General features: G+C 68.1%; 1 protein-coding gene across 1 annotated transcript in view; it reads left to right on the top strand.

Annotated features, from left to right (window-relative positions):
- The window catches only part of Tmem63a (transmembrane protein 63A), a 44,065-nt gene that overhangs the window by 20,902 nt on the left and 4,514 nt on the right, over nt 1-18,649 (top strand). The window contains exons 12-22 of the mRNA XM_042673457.1: nt 325-458; nt 636-773; nt 2,668-2,821; nt 4,247-4,353; nt 6,916-7,002; nt 8,041-8,103; nt 8,791-8,953; nt 9,901-10,006; nt 10,716-10,883; nt 11,922-12,037; nt 13,885-13,947. Of these exons, the coding sequence (XP_042529391.1) occupies nt 325-458; nt 636-773; nt 2,668-2,821; nt 4,247-4,353; nt 6,916-7,002; nt 8,041-8,103; nt 8,791-8,953; nt 9,901-10,006; nt 10,716-10,883; nt 11,922-12,037; nt 13,885-13,947 (1,299 nt within the window). The remainder of the gene's footprint in view (nt 1-324; nt 459-635; nt 774-2,667; nt 2,822-4,246; nt 4,354-6,915; nt 7,003-8,040; nt 8,104-8,790; nt 8,954-9,900; nt 10,007-10,715; nt 10,884-11,921; nt 12,038-13,884; nt 13,948-18,649) is intronic.

Below are 18,649 nucleotides of genomic sequence, written 5' to 3'. Positions count from 1 at the left end.
GGGTGCGGGGGGCAGGGGCGGTGGGGGCAGGGGTGCGGGGGGGCAGGGGCGGTGGGGGCAGGGGTGCGGGGGGCAGGGGTGCGGGGGGCAGGGGCGGTGGGGGCAGGGGCGGTGGGGGCAGGGGTGCGGGGGGGCAGGGGCGGTGGGGGCAGGGGTGCGGGGGGCAGGGGTGCGGGGGGCAGGGGCGGTGGGGGCAGGGGCGGTGGGGGCAGGGGTGCGGGGGGGGGCAGGGGCGGTGGGGGCAGGGGTGCGGTGGGGGCAGGGGGGGGGCAGGGGTGCGGTGGGGGCAGGGTGCATCGTGCTCACCGTGGGGACCTTCTGCAGGAGGATGCCATTTCCTACTACACGCGCGTGCAGGCGCGGCTGCTGGCGCGGATCAGAGAGGAGCAGCGGCTGGTGCAGGACCGGCCCCTGGGGATGGCCTTCGTCACCTTCCGGGAGCAGGCCATGGCCACCTAGTGAGTGCTGTGCGGGGCATGGCAGCAGCACAGGGGTCAAACCTCATTTGTGAGCCTGTTTCCCTGTCTCTGGGAGCTTGGGTGAGGCGGCCCTGCCTGTGGGGTTGCGCGGCCTCTCTGACGGCTGATTGCAGTGAGGCATCGCCTCCTGGCACGACCTCCCCCCTCCCCCCACAGCATCCTGAAGGACTTCAACACCTGCAAGTGCCAGGGCCTGCACTGCCGGGCGGAGCCGCAGCCCTCACCGCACAGCCGGGAGCTGGGCACCTCCAAGTGGACCGTGGCCCTGGCCAGCTACCCCGAGGACGTCTGCTGGTGAGCCTTGGGCGGGGGCGGGGCCGGCGGGGGAGGGGGAGCCGCCCAGGGCCAGGGCCAGTGGGGGAGGGGAGCCGCCCAGGGCCAGGGCCAGAGGGGGATGGGGAGCCGCCCAGGGCCAGGGCCGGCGGGGAAGGGGGAGCCGCCCAGGGCCAGGGCCGGCGGGGGAGGGGGAGCCGCCCAGGGCCAGCCAGGGGAGGGGGAGCCGCTCAGGGCCAGGGCCGGCGGGGCCGCCCAGGGCCAGGGCCGGCGGGGGAGGGGGAGCCGCCCAGGGCCAGCCAGGGGAGGGGGAGCCGCTCAGGGCCGCTGGCACATTGCCTGACCTGGCGTGCTGGCTGGGAGAGGCCCAGCCCTGGCGTCCACCCCTGCGCCCCACGGTAGCTCCTGACAGGAGCAGTGTCCTGAGATGATTGAGCTGCTGTGTGACTGCAGGTTTTCTAGTAGCTCTGTGAGATAAAACGTGCTCACTTCAATAATGTAGTTCTGTCAGAATATCTAAAATACTACACATGAACGTGTAATATCTTAAATTCTGATTTTATCTCTTGGTCCCAGACCCTGGCTAAAAGTCCACTTTTTTTTGGGGGGGGGGTCCAGTCGTGGAGCTTGAACTCTGAGCCTGGGCACTGTACCTCAGCTCTTCAGCTCAAGGCGAGCACTCTACCACTTGAGCCACAGCACCACTTCTGGCTTTTTCTGCTTATGTGGTGCTGAGGAATCAAACCCAGGGCCTCGTGCATGTGAGGCAAGCGCTCTACCACCGAGCCACCTTCCCAGCCCAGAAATCCACATTTTTAAAGCAGTATGAAATGTATCCGAGGGCGCTTGGGTGGCACTCCTAGCTCTGTTTGCTCTGCAGACGGCGCTACCTGTGTCTCTCTGGGCTGCAGTCCTCCTCGCTGAGTAGCTGGCAAGGGCCACCACACCCAGCTGTCTTCTCTTTTCTTTCTTGGTGCCAGTCCTGGGTCTTGAACTCAAGGCTTTTGTATTCAGGCTAGTGGTCTACCCCTTGAGCCACTGCTCTATTCCCAGTGTTTTTTGGTACTTAATTGGAGACGAGGGTCTTCTGCCCAAGGTGGCATCCTGAGCTGCTAGAATTACAAGCCTGAGCTCTGGGGCCTGACCTGGGTTGGCCGTGAGCCTCATCTCCCACAGCCAGGATTACAGATGTGAGCTGCCAGCCTGGCTTACTTTTGTTTTTCTCCTTGGTCTTTGAACCCCGTTGCACATTTTACATTCCCAGCATTCTCGGCCCAGACGATCCGTGTTCTGAATGCGCAGTAAATGCTCGTGGCTGACAGCGTCATAGTTCCCAGGATAGCTGGACGGGCGGTGGCAGGCTGAGCTGTGTCCACGGGGCCAGGCATGGCGGCTGACAGTGCACACACCGCCTCAGGTGTGCGCACACCAAGTGTGGGCTGCTGGTCTCTGGTGAGCTGAAGTTCAGCCTCAGAGTTTCTCTGTGTTGCAACCTGGGCTCGAGCATGGCTCTTGTTGGTGGATGAGGCCAGTTCAGGCTCCCGGTGTGCCCTGTCTGTGCCTGCCACACGCAGACCCCAGCCACGAAGCATCAGGATGTCTGCCCGGGGTGCCGCGCTGGAGCCTGCCCAGCCTGCCCTGGTGCTCGTGGGGTCTCTGCGTGGGTTCTGGCCCCAGGCCCTGGCCAAAAAACCACCCAAGCACGGCTAGGGGCGTCTCTCTGACTCAAGGGGCCAGAAACTCACCTCTCGTAGCTGAAGGCCGGGGCAGAGAACCTGCCCTTACTCCTGAGGCCCATGCAGTGAGCATCCTGCCCGCCCCAGGGTGCTTGTGACCACGTGAGCCCTGGGCAGCGGCGCGGGCCGGCCAGGCGGCCTCTGCGGAGCTGAGCCCCAGTCCTTTTCCCCTTCTGCAGGAAGAACCTGTCCGTCCAGGGCCCCCGCTGGTGGCTGCAGTGGCTGGGCATCAACTTCACCCTCTTCCTGGTGCTCTTCTTCCTGACCACACCCTCCATCATCCTGTCTACCATGGACAAGTTCAATGTCACCAGACCCATCCACGCGCTGAATGTGAGTGACGCGCCCAGCTGGAAGGCCCACATCATGACGCACGGCTCACGTCCGCGGGCTGGCCGCGTGGATGGCAGCGTCCGCGGGCTGGCCGCGTGGATGGCAGCGTCCGCGGGCTGGCCGCGTGGATGGCAGCGTCCGCGGGCTGGCCGCGTGGATGGCAGCGTCCGCGGGCTGGCCGCGTGGATGGCAGCGTCCGTGGGCTGGCCGTGTCGATGGCAGCGTAGGCAAGCTGGCCCGGTGGAATCAATCCATGTGCGCAGCCTGAGGAGCCTTCGAGCTGCAGGAGGTGTAGTCAGTCTAGAACAACCGTGGGCCTCTCTGATAAACTACGCAGTCCTCGTGGAGAGGAGGGTTTGTGAGAGAGCGGCGTTCCACGGCGTCTCCAGACGCTGGTCAGGAAGCCGGGACGCCTCTGTAGACCCTGACTTCTTTCACATTTAGTTTTGGTAGTCTTGTTAGGAAGTCATTTGTGTGACGTAGGCCGGGTGAGGCGGCTCCTGCCCGGCTGTGACCTGAGGATCGTTTGAAGCCAGCTTAAACAGAAAAGTCTGTGAGGCTATTTCCAGTTAACCCTCAAAAGGCCAGAACTGGGGTATGGCCCACGTAATAGAGAACCAGCCTTGAGCAAAAAGCTGAGTGAGAACAAGAGGCCCAGAGTTCAAGCCCAGGTACTGTGCGCACACACGCGTGCACACGCATGCTCACAAGCACACACAGCAACAACTTACAGACACTCACAAAGCCATCCCAAACTTTCTTAGATTCATTCTCCTGGGTCTTCTGCGGTTAATTTGCTTTCATGTAATTCAAAAAGCAGCTTTAGGAACTGGCCGTTAGAAATCTTTCCACTTAGCCTGTCACACTGATTGATGGGTGGGTTGTGTCCTCGGGACCCGGGGGCCCTGCCCAGCGGCCCTGCTGGCCTCCACCCCGCTGGCCTTCATTTGTCAGAGAGTTTGTTCTGTCCTTACATTCCGGTCCACCTCTGGCTAACAGCCAGCCGGCGTGCTCAGAGTTGGTGCACGCAGGGTTGGCATGGGGGTTGGCATCGGCACGGTTGGCAGGCAGTGTCGGCACGCACAGGGCCGGTGTGCACGCATGTTGGCGAACAGCGGGACAGAGCCCGGCGTCGGCGAGCCGTGCAGGCCAGTTGGCGTGTGGGTGGCCCGCGTGGCGGCAGCAGTGCGTGGCTCCCCCACTCCTGGTGGGAAGTCGTGGTTTTCCATGGGCAGTGCTGAGGCCAGATCATCTGGACTGTATAGTGGGGTCTCGGCGTGTGCAGCTCTATAGCTGCAGAATCCGATCAGCTGAGAACGGGGTTATTTCCCAGCCCTGGGGCCGCCGCTTGGCCCCCACAGTGGAGCTGCCAGCCCAGTAGACCCCCGGGGCCTCTGACTCCTCGGTGTGGATCTTGTCTTTCAGAACCCAGTCATCAGCCAGTTCTTCCCAACCCTCCTCCTCTGGTCCTTCTCTGCCTTACTTCCGTCCATTGTCTATTACTCCACGCTGCTGGAGTGCCACTGGACCAAGTGAGTACCGCCCAGCCCAGGCCCAAGCCAGGGCAGGGGGCACACGGCGGGCCCACGGGGCACAGGGCGGGCCCACGGGGCACAGGGCGGGCCCACGGGGCACAGGGCGGGCACACAGCGGGCACAGGGCGGGCACAGGGCGGGCCCACGGGGCACAGGGCGGGCACACAGCGGGCACAGGGCGGGCCCACGGGGCACAGGGCGGGCCCCTGGAGCACACAGCGGGCACACAGGGCACAGGGCGGGCCCACGGGGCACAGGGCGGGCCCACGGGGCACAGGGCGGGCCCACGGGGCACAGGGCGGGCACACAGCGGGCACACGGGGCACAGGGCGGGCCCACGGGGCACAGGGCGGGCCCACGGGGCACAGGGCGGGCCCACGGGGCACACGGCGGGCACACGGGGCACACAGTGGGCACACAGTGGGCCCATGGGGCACACAGCGGGCACACAGGGCACACAGTGGGCCCATGGGGCACACAGCGGGCACACAGGGCACACAGCGGGCACACAGGGCACACAGTGGGCACACAGCGGGCACATGGGGCACACAGTGGGCACACAGCGGGCACACAGTGGGCACACAGCGGGCACACAGGGCACACAGTGGGCACACAGAGGGCCCATGGGGCACAAAGCAGGCACACAGCGGGCACACAGTGGGCACACAGAGGGCACACAGGGCACACAGGGCACACAGCGGGCACAGTGGGCACACAGCAGGCACACAGCGGGCACACAGCGGGCACACAAGGCACACAGGGCACACAGCGGGCACACAGTGGGCACACAGCGGGCACACAGGGCACACAGGGCACACAGCGGGCACACAGTGGGCACACAGCGGGCACACAGGGCACACAGGGCACACAGCGGGCACAGAGGGCACACAGCGGGCACACAGGGCACACAGGGCACACAGCGGGCACACAGTGGGCACACAGCGGGCACACAAGGCACACAGGGCACACAGCGGGCACACAGTGGGCACACAGCGGGCACACAGGGCACACAGGGCACACAGCGGGCACACAGTGGGCACACAGCGGGCACACAGGGCACACAGGGCACACAGCGGGCACACAAGGCACACAGGGCACACAGCGGGCACACAGGGCACACAGGGCACACAGTGGGCACACAGCGGGCACACAGTGGGCACACAGCGGGCACACAGGGCACACAGCGGGCACACAGGGCACACAGCGGGCACACAGTGGGCACACAGCGGGCACACAGGGCACACAGGGCACACAGCGGGCACACAGTGGGCACACAGCGGGCACACAGGGCACACAGGGCACACAGCGGGCACACAGGGCACACAGCGGGCACACAGGGCACACAGGGCACACAGCGGGCACACAGTGGGCACACAGCGGGCACACAAGGCACACAGGGCACACAGCGGGCACACAGCGGGCACACAGCGGGCACACAGGGCACACAGCGGGCACACAGGGCACACAGTGGGCACACAGCGGGCACACAGTGGGCACACAGCGGGCACACAGGGCACACAGCGGGCACACAGGGCACACAGCGGGCACACAGTGGGCACACAGCGGGCACACAGGGCACACAGGGCACACAGCGGGCACACAGCGGGCACACAAGGCACACAGGGCACACAGCGGGCACACAGGGCACACAGTGGGCACACAGCGGGCACACAGTGGGCACACAGCGGGCACACAGGGCACACAGCGGGCACACAGGGCACACAGTGGGCACACAGCGGGCACACAGGGCACACAGCGGGCACACAGGGCACACAGTGGGCACACAGTGGGCACACAGTGGGCACACAGTGGGCACACAGGGCACACAGGGCACACAGCGGGCACACAGGGCACACAGCGGGCACACAGGGCACACAGGGCACACAGCGGGCACACAGTGGGCACACAGTGGGCACATGGGGCACACGGGGCACACAGTGGGCACATGGGGCACACAGCGGGCACATGGGGCACACAGCAGGCACACAGGGCACACAGCGGGCACACAGGGCACACAGTGGGCACACAGTGGGCACACAGCGGGCACACAGCGGGCACATGGGGCACACAGCGGGCACACGGGGCACACAGTGGGCACATGGGGCACACAGTGGGCACACGGGGCACACAGCAGGCACACAGGGCACACAGCGGGCACACAGGGCACACAGCGGGCACACAGGGCACACAGTGGGCACACAGGGCACACAGTGGGCACACAGCGGGCACACGGGGCACACAGTGGGCACACAGCGGGCACATGGGGCACACAGCGGGCACATGGGGCACACAGCGGGCACACAGGGCACACAGTGGGCACACAGCGGGCACACAGGGCACACAGTGGGCACACAGCAGGCACATGGGGCACACAGGGCACACAGTGGGCACACAGAGGGCCCATGGGGCACAAAGCAGGCACACAGTGGGCACACAGGTCACACAGTGGGTCCGCTGGGCACAGCAGGCCCCCAGTTGCTGGGACACTGGGAGCACATACAGGCTCTGGGGGTACCAGGTGCACTCACAGACCCAAGTGCTCACCTCTGACTCCTGCAGGTCAGGAGAAAACCGGATCATGATGACAAAGGTCTACATATTCCTGATCTTCATGGTGCTGATCCTGCCCTCTCTGGGCCTCACCAGGTACTGGAGAGCATGGTGACCCCCAGCAGAACAGAAGGGGCCCCAAGACTTTAGCACATTCTCACCCTTTGTATCACTCAGCCTGCACATTCTGGAAATGAGATCTTCCTCAAAAAGAAAGAGAAAAAAAGATGGAAGCAGTGTGTGGCTCACACCTGTAACCCCAGCCACTCAGGAGGCAGGAATCGGGAGGATCACAGTTCAAGGGCAGCCAGACAAAGAGATTTTTTTTTTTTTTTTGAACAATGGATGTTTTTTTGTTTTTTTTGTTTTTGTCGGTTGTGGGGCTTGAACTCTGGGCCTGGGCGCCTGTCCCTCAGCTCTTCAGCTCAAGATGAGCGCTCTACCACTTGAGCCACAGCGCCACTTCCAGTTTTCTAGTGGTTTATTGGAGATAGGAGTCTCACGGTCTTTCCTGCCCGGGCTGGCTTTGAACCGAGATCCTCAGATCTCAGCCTCCTGAGTAGCTAGGATTACAGGCGTGAGCCACCGCGCCGGCTGCAAAGAGATTTTTGAGACACCATCTCAACCAGCAGGTCTGGTGTGGGTGCACGCCTGTGATTATTCCATCTGTGAGGCATAGGTAGAGGATCGGTCTCATGGCGGCCACTGGCAAAACCCAAGGTCTTGTACAGCCTCTCACACTGAAGCCCAGGGAGGGGACGTGGCACAGCGCTGGCCGCCGGTGCGAGGCGGAGCTCAGCGGCTCCTGCCCGTGGTCCTCGCAGGAGGGGTCGAGTCTTAGCAGTGTTTCAAGGAGTAGACAGCAAGGGCCAGCCTCAGGCTCTGGAGTGGAGTGGAGTGGGGGGGGGGCGGTCCCACAGAGGGCTGGGGGCCGGGATGGAGCTTAGGGTGGAAGCTAGAACGCTGGCCCAGCCTGGGTGAGGTGGGTGAGGCCCCGGGTCTGATCACGGGAAGGGGGCGGGGAGGAAGGGAGGGGGAGGGGAGGGAAGGGGGGAGGAAAGGGGGAGGGAAGGGGGCAGGGAGGAGGGGAGGGAGGAGGAGACGGCTCTCACTGGGGATTCTCTCCTTTTCCAGTCTGGATTTCTTCTTCCGGTGGCTATTTGACAAAAGTTCCTCAGAAGCGTCCATCCGGCTGGAGTAAGTGTCGGCAGATGGTCCTGTGCGTGGTGTGCAGGGCTGTGGAGGGCTGGGGCTGGGCCGGGCTGGGGCTGGGGCTGGGGCTGGGGCTGGGGCTGGGGCTGGGGCTGGGCTGGGGCTGGGCTGGGGCTGGGGCTGGGCTGGGCTGGGCTGGGGCTGGGGCTGGGCTGGGGCTGGGGCTGGGGCTGGGCTGTGCTGTGCTGGGGCTGGGCTGGGGCTGGGGCTGGGGCTGGGGCTGGGGCTGGGGCTGGGCTGTGCTGTGCTGGGGCTGGGCTGGGGCTGGAGGCTGGGGCTGGGCTGGGCTGGGCTGGGCTGGGGCTGGGGCTGGGGCTGGGGCTGGGGCTGGGGCTGGGCTGGGCTGTGCTGGGCTGGGGCTGGAGGCTGGGGCTGGGCTGGGCTGTGCTGGGCTGGGGCTGGGCTGGGCTGGGCTGTGCTGGGGCTGGGCTGGGGCTGGAGGCTGGGGCTGGGCTGGGCTGGGCTGGGCTGGGGCTGGGCTGGGCTGGGGCTGGGGCTGGGGCTGGGGCTGGGGCTGGGCTGGGCTGGGGCTGGGGCTGGGGCTGGGCTGGGGCTGGAGGCTGGGGCTGGGCTGGGCTGGGCTGGGCTGGGGCTGGGCTGGGGCTGGGGCTGGGGCTGGGGCTGGGGCTGGGGCTGGGCCCCATGGCTCTGGCTCACGGCCCGCCCCTCCAGGTGCGTCTTCCTGCCGGACCAGGGCGCCTTCTTCGTGAACTACGTCATCGCCTCGGCCTTCATCGGCAACGGCATGGAACTGCTGCGCCTGCCGGGCCTCGTCCTCTACACCGTCCGCATGCTCATGGCCAAGACAGCCGCAGACCGCAGGAACGTCAAGCAGGTGCGGGCTCCCCAGGGCACCTCCCAGGGCACCAGCTCCCACCAGGACAACAGCTCCAACCAGGACACCACCCCCAGGATGCCACCCCCCAGGACACACCCCAGGACACCACCCACCAGGACACCACCCCCAGGATGCCATCCCCCAGGATGCCACCCCCCAGGACACACCCCCAGGACACACCCCAGGACACCACCCCCAGGACACCATCCCCCAGGATGCCATCCCCCAGGACACACCCCAGGACACCACCCCCAGGACACCACCCCCCAGGACACACCCCAGGACACCACCCCCGCAGGGCACCACCCCCAGGACGCCACCCCAAGGCACGCCCCCAGGACGCCTCCCCAGGGCACCACCCCCAGGACGCCACCCCAGGACACGCCCCCAGGGCTCAGGACACCCCCCCAGCCCAGGCACTGCCCAGCCTCCTGGTAACGCCAGGCCCTGTGCCAGGAGCTCCTGCAGCCGGGTGCAGGGCTGGCTGTGTGGGGAACCCCAGCCGGCTCGTCCATGGTGCTCACAGGTTGAGGTACCAAACACACGACAAAACCCTGCGCCTCCCGAGCTCACGTGTGGCTCAAGCGAGGTCAAGGCCCTGGCTGGGCCCCCTGCCTCCTGTGAGCCATCCCGCAGCACCTCCCTGGTGTCCGGGCTGCCCGGGAGCTCAGATGCCCAGGCCCGTGCTCATCCCGCACCCCTGGACCCGGCAGCGTCCAGGTGACGGGCGGGCCAGCCGCAGCCTGCCCAGCCCCCGGGGTCTATCCGCAAAGGCCAGCTGGCCCCCGGGGTCTATCCGCAGAGGCCGGCCTGGGTCGTGGAGGCCGGGTCTGGCCGGGGAGGGGCGGGCGGGACCAGAGGCAGAGCCTCCTCACCACCCCCCATGGCACACGGGGGGGGGGGCGGGAGGGGGGACTTGACCGTGAGTTCCTCACCCCTCCCAGAACCAGGCCTTCGAGTTCGAGTTCGGCGCCATGTACGCGTGGATGCTGTGTGTTGTCAGTGTCATCATGGCCTACAGCATCACCTGCCCCATCATTGCGCCCTTTGGTGAGTGCCGTGGGTGGCCGGTCCGCGCGTGGGAGGAGCAGGAGCAGGAGCAGGCGGCACCGCTAGCACACCATGGCTCAATGCGGCGTGTGCAGCCGCTGCGCACGCAGGTTGAGATGGGTGCTGCCGTGGGCCGCACTCACTGCCGGTCCTCCTGGCCTCACATCTCCAGCAGAGGGGGCCGGGGGAGCGAGCCCATGCCTTCCACGGAGCAGGCGGTGCGTGGCTGGGCCAGCGCGGGGTTTGACGGCTGCTGTGTGTGTCCCAGGGATGTGGGGGCTCGTGGGGGGCGTGGGAGGGGCGGGTGGGCGCGCTCGCTGGGCACGCAGGGGCCGGCCGGGGTGCGGAGCGTCCCCGGCCTGCGTGAGGGCCCGCGTCTGGTCCCAGCCCCACCCCAACCCCAAGGAACAGAAAGGCGGCGCCCTGCTGCTGGTGCTCTGGCTGGGTCCCAGGCGGGGGAGGGGGGGGGGGGACCAAAAGACTCAGGATAAGCGTCTTTCCCAAGATGAGCCCAGGCCTCCAGCTCCGGGAGACGTGTCAGACACCGGCGTCCCGGGTGGAGGGGAGGCGGGCACGGAGGGCACGGGAGCCGCCGCGTGCGCATCTCGCCCGACTTCGGCCCATGCTGCAGCTCACTCCACCCCCAGCTCCCCGAGATCCTGGGCTCCCCTGGCCCGTCCTGCTCACAGCCCCCCCCACCCCCCCGCAGGCCTCATCTACATGCTGCTGAAGCACATGGTGGACCGCCACAACCTCTACTTTGCCTACCTCCCCGCCAAGCTGGAGACGGGGATCCACGTGGCTGCCGTGAACCAGGCCCTGGCCGCCCCCATCCTCTGCCTCTTCTGGCTCTTTTTCTTCTCCTTCCTGCGTCTGGGTGAGTGACCCCTGGGCCTTACGCTCCCGTTCCTGTCCAGACAGATACCCAACCCCTTCCAGGCCGGACGCCAAGCCCTGCCTTAGTCTCACTAAGGGGTGACCGTGCCAGAGGCCCCTGGCGCTGCCCCCCCCACGCTCCTGGGGCTGCCCCCCCACCCTGAGCCCCTGACGCTGCCCACCCACCCCGCACCCCTGGCGCTGCCCCCCCCACGCTCCTGGCGCTGCCCCCCCCACGCCCCTGGGGCTGCCCCCCCACCCCCACCCTGCGCCCCTGGGGCTACCCCCCACCCTGAGCCCCGACGCTGCCCACCCACCCCACACCCCTGGCGCTGCCCCCCTCCGTCCTGCGCCCCTGGCGCTGCCCCCCCCCACGCTCCTAGTGCTGCCCCCCCCCACGCCCCTGGGGCTGCCCCCCACCCTGAGCCCCGACGCTGCCCACCCACCCCACCCTGCGCCCCTGGCGCTCCCTCCCCCACCCCGCGCCCCTGGCGCTGCCCCCCCACCCCACCCCGCGCCCCTGGCGCTGACCCCCCCGCGCCCCTGGCGCTGCCCCCCACCCCACCCCGCGCCCCTGGCGCTGCCCCCCACCCCACCCCGCGCCCCTGGTGCTGCCCCCCCCCCGCGCCCCTGGCGCTCCCTCCCCCGCCCCGCGCCCCTGGTGCTGCCACCCCCCCCCCCCGCGCCCCTGGCTCACCCAGAGGACCGGGAAGCGGATGTGGTTTTCTGGGGGTCATCCTCACAACGTGGCAGAGGTGGGATAGGGGAGAGGAGTCTGCCGTTGGGAGGAGGGAAGGGCAGGGGATGCGGCTTGGGACAGCGGGCCTGGGCCTGAAACCCGGCCAGGGACGAGGTGGCTGTTCCTCGGGCCCCGTGTGCCCTGGCTACACCCCACTGACGAGTCGGCTTGGGCAGAGCGGACCCCGTTCTGGGCTGGGGCTGGGGAGAAGCAGAGCACGGCTCTGCTCTGTGCCCCGCACCGCCGCTTGCTCGGCAGCGAATGAGCAGCAGCCCGCCCTGCGGCTGGCTCTGTCCCCAGGTCTGAAGGCTCCCGCCACGCTGTTCACCTTCCTGGTGGTGCTGCTCACCATCCTGGCCTGCACCGTCTACACCTGCTTTGGGTGCTTCAGACACCTCAGTGCCGGGACCTACAAGGTACAGCCCCCCACAGGCCAGGGCCCGGGGCAGACAACCCCCCCACAGGCCAGGGCCCTGGGAAGATCCCCCCTCCCAACAGGCCAGGGCCTGGGGCAGACAACCCCCCCACAGGCCAGGGCCCTGGGAAGATCCCCCCTCCCAACAGGCCAGGGCCTGGGGCAGACAACCCTCCCACAGGCCAGGGCCCTGGGAAGATCCCCCCTCCCAACAGGCCAGGGCCTGGGGCAGACAACCCCCCCACAGGCCAGGGCCCGGGGAAGATACCCCCTCCCAACAGGCCAGGGCCTGGGGCAGACAACCCCCCCACAGGCCAGGGCCCTGGGAAGATCCCCCCTCCCAACAGGCCAGGGCCTGGGGCAGACAACCCCCCCACAGGCCAGGGCCCGGGGAAGATACCCCCCCACAGGCCAGGGCCCAGGGTAGACAACGCCCCCACAGGCCAGGGTCCTGGGAAGATACCCCCCCACCACCACAGGCCAGCACACCGGGGCAGACAAGCCACCCACACCAGCCAGCCAGGGCCCGGGGCAGACAACTCCTCCCACAGGCCCGGCCGGGGGCAGACAACTCCCCTACAGGCCAGGGCCCCGGGGCAGACAAGCCCCCACTACCTCCCCCCACTGCCAGAGTTGGTTTATGGGGAAGGGGGGGGCTGGGGTGACTGCATGTCCCTTGCTCCCTGTCCCGCCCTCCCCCCTTCCTTCTTGGGCCACATGGGAGTGGGTGGACCAACCACTTTCATTGTGTTGCTGTTAACAGTCTGATTTGGGTGGATGAGCTCAGGGAGATGTTTGGTCTGTTGGTTTTGGGGTGAGCTCAGGGAGATGTTTGGTCTGTCGGTTTTGGGGTGAGCTCGGGGAGATCAGTTAGGTCTGTTGGCCTTGGGGTGAGCTCAGATCAGTTAGGTCTGTTGGTTTTGGGGTGAGCTCATAGAGATCAGTTTGGTCTGTTGGTTTTGGGGTGAGCTCAGATTAGTTTTGCCTGTTGGTTTTGGGGTGAGCTCAGGGAGATGTTTGGTCTGTTGGTTTTGGGGTGAGCTCGGGGAGATCAGTTAGGTCTGTTGGTTTTGGGGTGAGCTCATGGAGATCAGCTCGGTCTGTTGGTTTTGGGGTGAGCTCATGGAGATCAGTTTGGTCTGTTGGTTTACGGGTGAGCTCAGGGAGATCAGTTGGGTCTGTTGGTTTTGGGGTGAGCTCATGGAGATCAGTTGGGTCTGTTGGTTTTTTTTTTTTTTTTTTTTTTTTTTTTTTGGGTCCGGTCGTGGGGCCTGAACTCTGGGCCTGAGCGCTGTCCCTCAGCTCTTCAGCTCAAGGCTAGCGCTCTACCACTTGAGCCACAGCGCCACTTCCGGCTTTTTTCTTTTTGCTTATGTGGTGCTGAGGAATCGAACCCAGGGCCTCAGGCATGCAAGGCAAGCGCTCTACCACTGAGCCACCTTCCCAGCCCCTTGGGTCTGTTGGTTTTGGGGTGAGCTCATGGAGATCAGCTTGGTCTGTTGGTTTTAGGGTGAGCTCAGGGAGATCAGTTTGGTCTCTTGGTTTTGGGGTGAGCTTGGAGATGAGTGTTGGTTTTGGGGTGAGCTCAGGGAGATGTTTGGTCTGTTGATTTTGGGGTGAGCTCAGGGAGATGTTGGGTCTGTTGGTTTTGGGATGCGCTCTGGGAGAGCAGTTTAGTCTGTTGGTTTTGGGGTGAGCTCAGAGAGATGTTTGGTCTGTTGGTTTCGGGGTGAGCTGGGGGAGAGCAGTTTGGTCTGTTGGTTTTGGGGTGAGCTCAGGGAGATGTTTGCTCTGTTGGTTTTGGGGTGAGCTCAGTCAGTCTGTCATTGTGTCTCCTCTCATCTGCAGACAGAGGAATCGGTGAGTGAGAGAGGAAGCGAGGTAGAAGGCCGGGAACCGCCCCCGTTCACGGTGAGCTGCCTGTGCCCCTGGGCCTGCGTGCCTGAGTGCCTGTGCCCCTGGGCCTGCGTGCCTGAGTGCCTGTGCCCCTGGGCCTGTGTGCCTGAGTGCCTGTGCCCCTGGGCCTGCGTGCCTGTGCCCCTGGGCCCCTGGGCCTGCGTGCCTGTGTGCCTGTGCCCCTGGGCCTGAGTGCCTGTGCCCCTGGGCCTGTGTGCCTGTGCCCCTGGGCCTGCGTGCCTGAGTGCCTGTGCCCCTGGGCCTGAGTGCCTGTGCCCCTGGGCCTGAGTGCCTGTGCCCCTGGGCCTGCGTGCCTGAGTGCCTGTGCCCCTGGGCCTGCGTGCCTGAGTGCCTGTGCCCCTGGGCCTGCGTGCCTGAGTGCCTGTGCCCCTGGGCCTGCGTGCCTGAGTGCCTGTGCCCCTGGGCCTGTGTGCCTGAGTGCCTGTGCCCCTGGGCCTGCGTGCCTGTGCCCCTGGGCCTGCGTGCCTGTGCCCCTGGGCCTGTGTGCCTGAGTGCCTGTGCCCCTGGGCCTGCGTGCCTGTGCCCCTGGGCCTGTGTGCCTGTGCCCATGGGCCTGTGTGCCTGTGCCCCTGGGCCTGCGTGCCTGTGCCCCTGGGCCTGCGCGCCTGTGCCCCTGGGCCTGCGTGCCTGAGTGCCTGTGCCCCTGGGCCTGCGTGCCTGTGCCCCTGGGCCTGCGTGCCTGAGTGCCTGTGCCCCTGGGCCTGCGTGCCTGAGTGCCTGTGCCCCTGGGCCTGTGTGCCTGAGTGCCTGTGCCCCTGGGCCTGCGTGCCTGTGCCCCTGGGCCCCTGGGCCTGCGTGCCTGTGTGCCTGTGCCCCTGGGCCTGAGTGCCTGTGCCCCTGGGCCTGTGTGCCTGTGCCCCTGGGCCTGCGTGCCTGAGTGCCTGTGCCCCTGGGCCTGAGTGCCTGTGCCCCTGGGCCTGTGTGCCTGTGCCCCTGGGCCTGCGTGCCTGAGTGCCTGTGCCCCTGGGCCTGCGTGCCTGTGCCCCTGGGCCTGCGTGCCTGAGTGCCTGTGCCCCTGGGCCTGAGTGCCTGTGCCCCTGGGCCTGCGTGCCTGAGTGCCTGTGCCCCTGGGCCTGCGTGCCTGAGTGCCTGTGCCCCTGGGCCTGCGTGCCTGAGTGCCTGTGCCCCTGGGCCTGCGTGCCTGAGTGCCTGTGCCCCTGGGCCTGTGTGCCTGAGTGCCTGTGCCCCTGGGCCTGCGTGCCTGTGCCCCTGGGCCTGCGTGCCTGTGCCCCTGGGCCTGTGTGCCTGAGTGCCTGTGCCCCTGGGCCTGCGTGCCTGTGCCCCTGGGCCTGTGTGCCTGTGCCCCTGGGCCTGTGTGCCTGTGCCCCTGGGCCTGCGTGCCTGTGCCCCTGGGCCTGCGCGCCTGTGCCCCTGGGCCTGCGTGCCTGAGTGCCTGTGCCCCTGGGCCTGCGTGCCTGAGTGCCTGTGCCCCTGGGCCTGTGTGCCTGAGTGCCTGTGCCCCTGGGCCTGCGTGCCTGTGCCCCTGGGCCCCTGGGCCTGCGTGCCTGTGTGCCTGTGCCCCTGGGCCTGAGTGCCTGTGCCCCTGGGCCTGTGTGCCTGTGCCCCTGGGCCTGCGTGCCTGAGTGCCTGTGCCCCTGGGCCTGAGTGCCTGTGCCCCTGGGCCTGAGTGCCTGTGCCCCTGGGCCTGCGTGCCTGAGTGCCTGTGCCCCTGGGCCTGCGTGCCTGAGTGCCTGTGCCCCTGGGCCTGCGTGCCTGAGTGCCTGTGCCCCTGGGCCTGCGTGCCTGAGTGCCTGTGCCCCTGGGCCTGCGTGCCTGAGTGCCTGTGCCCCTGGGCCTGTGTGCCTGAGTGCCTGTGCCCCTGGGCCTGCGTGCCTGTGCCCCTGGGCCTGCGTGCCTGTGCCCCTGGGCCTGTGTGCCTGAGTGCCTGTGCCCCTGGGCCTGCGTGCCTGAGTGCCTGTGCCCCTGGGCCTGTGTGCCTGTGCCCCTGGGCCTGTGTGCCTGTGCCCCTGGGCCTGCGTGCCTGTGCCCCTGGGCCTGCGCGCCTGTGCCCCTGGGCCTGCGCGCCTGTGCCCCTGGGCCTGCGTGCCTGAGTGCCTGTGCCCCTGGGCCTGCGTGCCTGAGTGCCTGTGCCCCTGGGCCTGTGTGCCTGAGTGCCTGTGCCCCTGGGCCTGCGTGCCTGTGCCCCTGGGCCCCTGGGCCTGCGTGCCTGTGTGCCTGTGCCCCTGGGCCTGAGTGCCTGTGCCCCTGGGCCTGTGTGCCTGTGCCCCTGGGCCTGCTTGCCTGTGCCCCTGGGCCCCTGGGCCTGTGTGCCTGAGTGCCTGTGCCCCTGGGCCTGAGTGCCTGTGCCCCTGGGCCTGTGTGCCTGTGCCCCTGGGCCTGCGTGCCTGAGTGCCTGTGCCCCTGGGCCTGTGTGCCTGTGCCCCTGGGCCTGTGTGCCTGTGCCCCTGGGCCTGTGTGCCTGTGCCCCTGGGCCTGCGTGCCTGTGCCCCTGGGCCTGCGCGCCTGTGCCCCTGGGCCTGCGTGCCTGAGTGCCTGTGCCCCTGGGCCTGCGTGCCTGAGTGCCTGTGCCCCTGGGCCTGTGTGCCTGAGTGCCTGTGCCCCTGGGCCTGCGTGCCTGTGCCCCTGGGCCCCTGGGCCTGCGTGCCTGTGTGCCTGTGCCCCTGGGCCTGAGTGCCTGTGCCCCTGGGCCTGTGTGCCTGTGCCCCTGGGCCTGCGTGCCTGTGCCCCTGGGCCCCTGGGCCTGTGTGCCTGAGTGCCTGTGCCCCTGGGCCTGAGTGCCTGTGCCCCTGGGCCTGTGTGCCTGTGCCCCTGGGCCTGCGTGCCTAAGTGCCTGTGCCCCTGGGCCTGCGTGCCTGTGCCCCTGGGCCTGCGTGCCTGAGTGCCTGTGCCCCTGGGCCTGAGTGCCTGTGCCCCTGGGCCTGCGTGCCTGAGTGCCTGTGCCCCTGGGCCTGCGTGCCTGAGTGCCTGTGCCCCTGGGCCTGCGTGCCTGAGTGCCTGTGCCCCTGGGCCTGCGTGCCTGAGTGCCTGTGCCCCTGGGCCTGTGTGCCTGAGTGCCTGTGCCCCTGGGCCTGCGTGCCTGTGCCCCTGGGCCTGCGTGCCTGTGCCCCTGGGCCTGTGTGCCTGAGTGCCTGTGCCCCTGGGCCTGCGTGCCTGTGCCCCTGGGCCTGTGTGCCTGTGCCCCTGGGCCTGTGTGCCTGTGCCCCTGGGCCTGCGTGCCTGTGCCCCTGGGCCTGCGCGCCTGTGCCCCTGGGCCTGCGTGCCTGAGTGCCTGTGCCCCTGGGCCTGCGTGCCTGTGCCCCTGGGCCTGCGTGCCTGAGTGCCTGTGCCCCTGGGCCTGCGTGCCTGAGTGCCTGTGCCCCTGGGCCTGTGTGCCTGAGTGCCTGTGCCCCTGGGCCTGCGTGCCTGTGCCCCTGGGCCCCTGGGCCTGCGTGCCTGTGTGCCTGTGCCCCTGGGCCTGAGTGCCTGTGCCCCTGGGCCTGTGTGCCTGTGCCCCTGGGCCTGCGTGCCTGAGTGCCTGTGCCCCTGGGCCTGAGTGCCTGTGCCCCTGGGCCTGTGTGCCTGTGCCCCTGGGCCTGCGTGCCTGAGTGCCTGTGCCCCTGGGCCTGCGTGCCTGTGCCCCTGGGCCTGCGTGCCTGAGTGCCTGTGCCCCTGGGCCTGAGTGCCTGTGCCCCTGGGCCTGCGTGCCTGAGTGCCTGTGCCCCTGGGCCTGCGTGCCTGAGTGCCTGTGCCCCTGGGCCTGCGTGCCTGAGTGCCTGTGCCCCTGGGCCTGCGTGCCTGAGTGCCTGTGCCCCTGGGCCTGCGTGCCTGAGTGCCTGTGCCCCTGGGCCTGTGTGCCTGAGTGCCTGTGCCCCTGGGCCTGCGTGCCTGTGCCCCTGGGCCTGCGTGCCTGTGCCCCTGGGCCTGTGTGCCTGAGTGCCTGTGCCCCTGGGCCTGCGTGCCTGTGCCCCTGGGCCTGTGTGCCTGTGCCCCTGGGCCTGTGTGCCTGTGCCCCTGGGCCTGCGTGCCTGTGCCCCTGGGCCTGCGCGCCTGTGCCCCTGGGCCTGCGTGCCTGAGTGCCTGTGCCCCTGGGCCTGCGTGCCTGAGTGCCTGTGCCCCTGGGCCTGTGTGCCTGAGTGCCTGTGCCCCTGGGCCTGCGTGCCTGTGCCCCTGGGCCCCTGGGCCTGCGTGCCTGTGTGCCTGTGCCCCTGGGCCTGAGTGCCTGTGCCCCTGGGCCTGTGTGCCTGTGCCCCTGGGCCTGCGTGCCTGAGTGCCTGTGCCCCTGGGCCTGAGTGCCTGTGCCCCTGGGCCTGAGTGCCTGTGCCCCTGGGCCTGCGTGCCTGAGTGCCTGTGCCCCTGGGCCTGCGTGCCTGAGTGCCTGTGCCCCTGGGCCTGCGTGCCTGAGTGCCTGTGCCCCTGGGCCTGCGTGCCTGAGTGCCTGTGCCCCTGGGCCTGCGTGCCTGAGTGCCTGTGCCCCTGGGCCTGTGTGCCTGAGTGCCTGTGCCCCTGGGCCTGCGTGCCTGTGCCCCTGGGCCTGCGTGCCTGTGCCCCTGGGCCTGTGTGCCTGAGTGCCTGTGCCCCTGGGCCTGCGTGCCTGTGCCCCTGGGCCTGTGTGCCTGTGCCCCTGGGCCTGTGTGCCTGTGCCCCTGGGCCTGCGTGCCTGTGCCCCTGGGCCTGCGCGCCTGTGCCCCTGGGCCTGCGTGCCTGAGTGCCTGTGCCCCTGGGCCTGCGTGCCTGAGTGCCTGTGCCCCTGGGCCTG

The sequence above is a fragment of the Dipodomys spectabilis genome, unplaced genomic scaffold, assembly GCF_019054845.1.
Source record: "Dipodomys spectabilis isolate Male_0828 unplaced genomic scaffold, ASM1905484v1 ptg000854l, whole genome shotgun sequence".
In the NCBI taxonomy this organism is placed as follows: domain Eukaryota; kingdom Metazoa; phylum Chordata; class Mammalia; order Rodentia; family Heteromyidae; genus Dipodomys; species Dipodomys spectabilis.
This window is presented reverse-complemented; position numbering and strand designations above follow the sequence as displayed.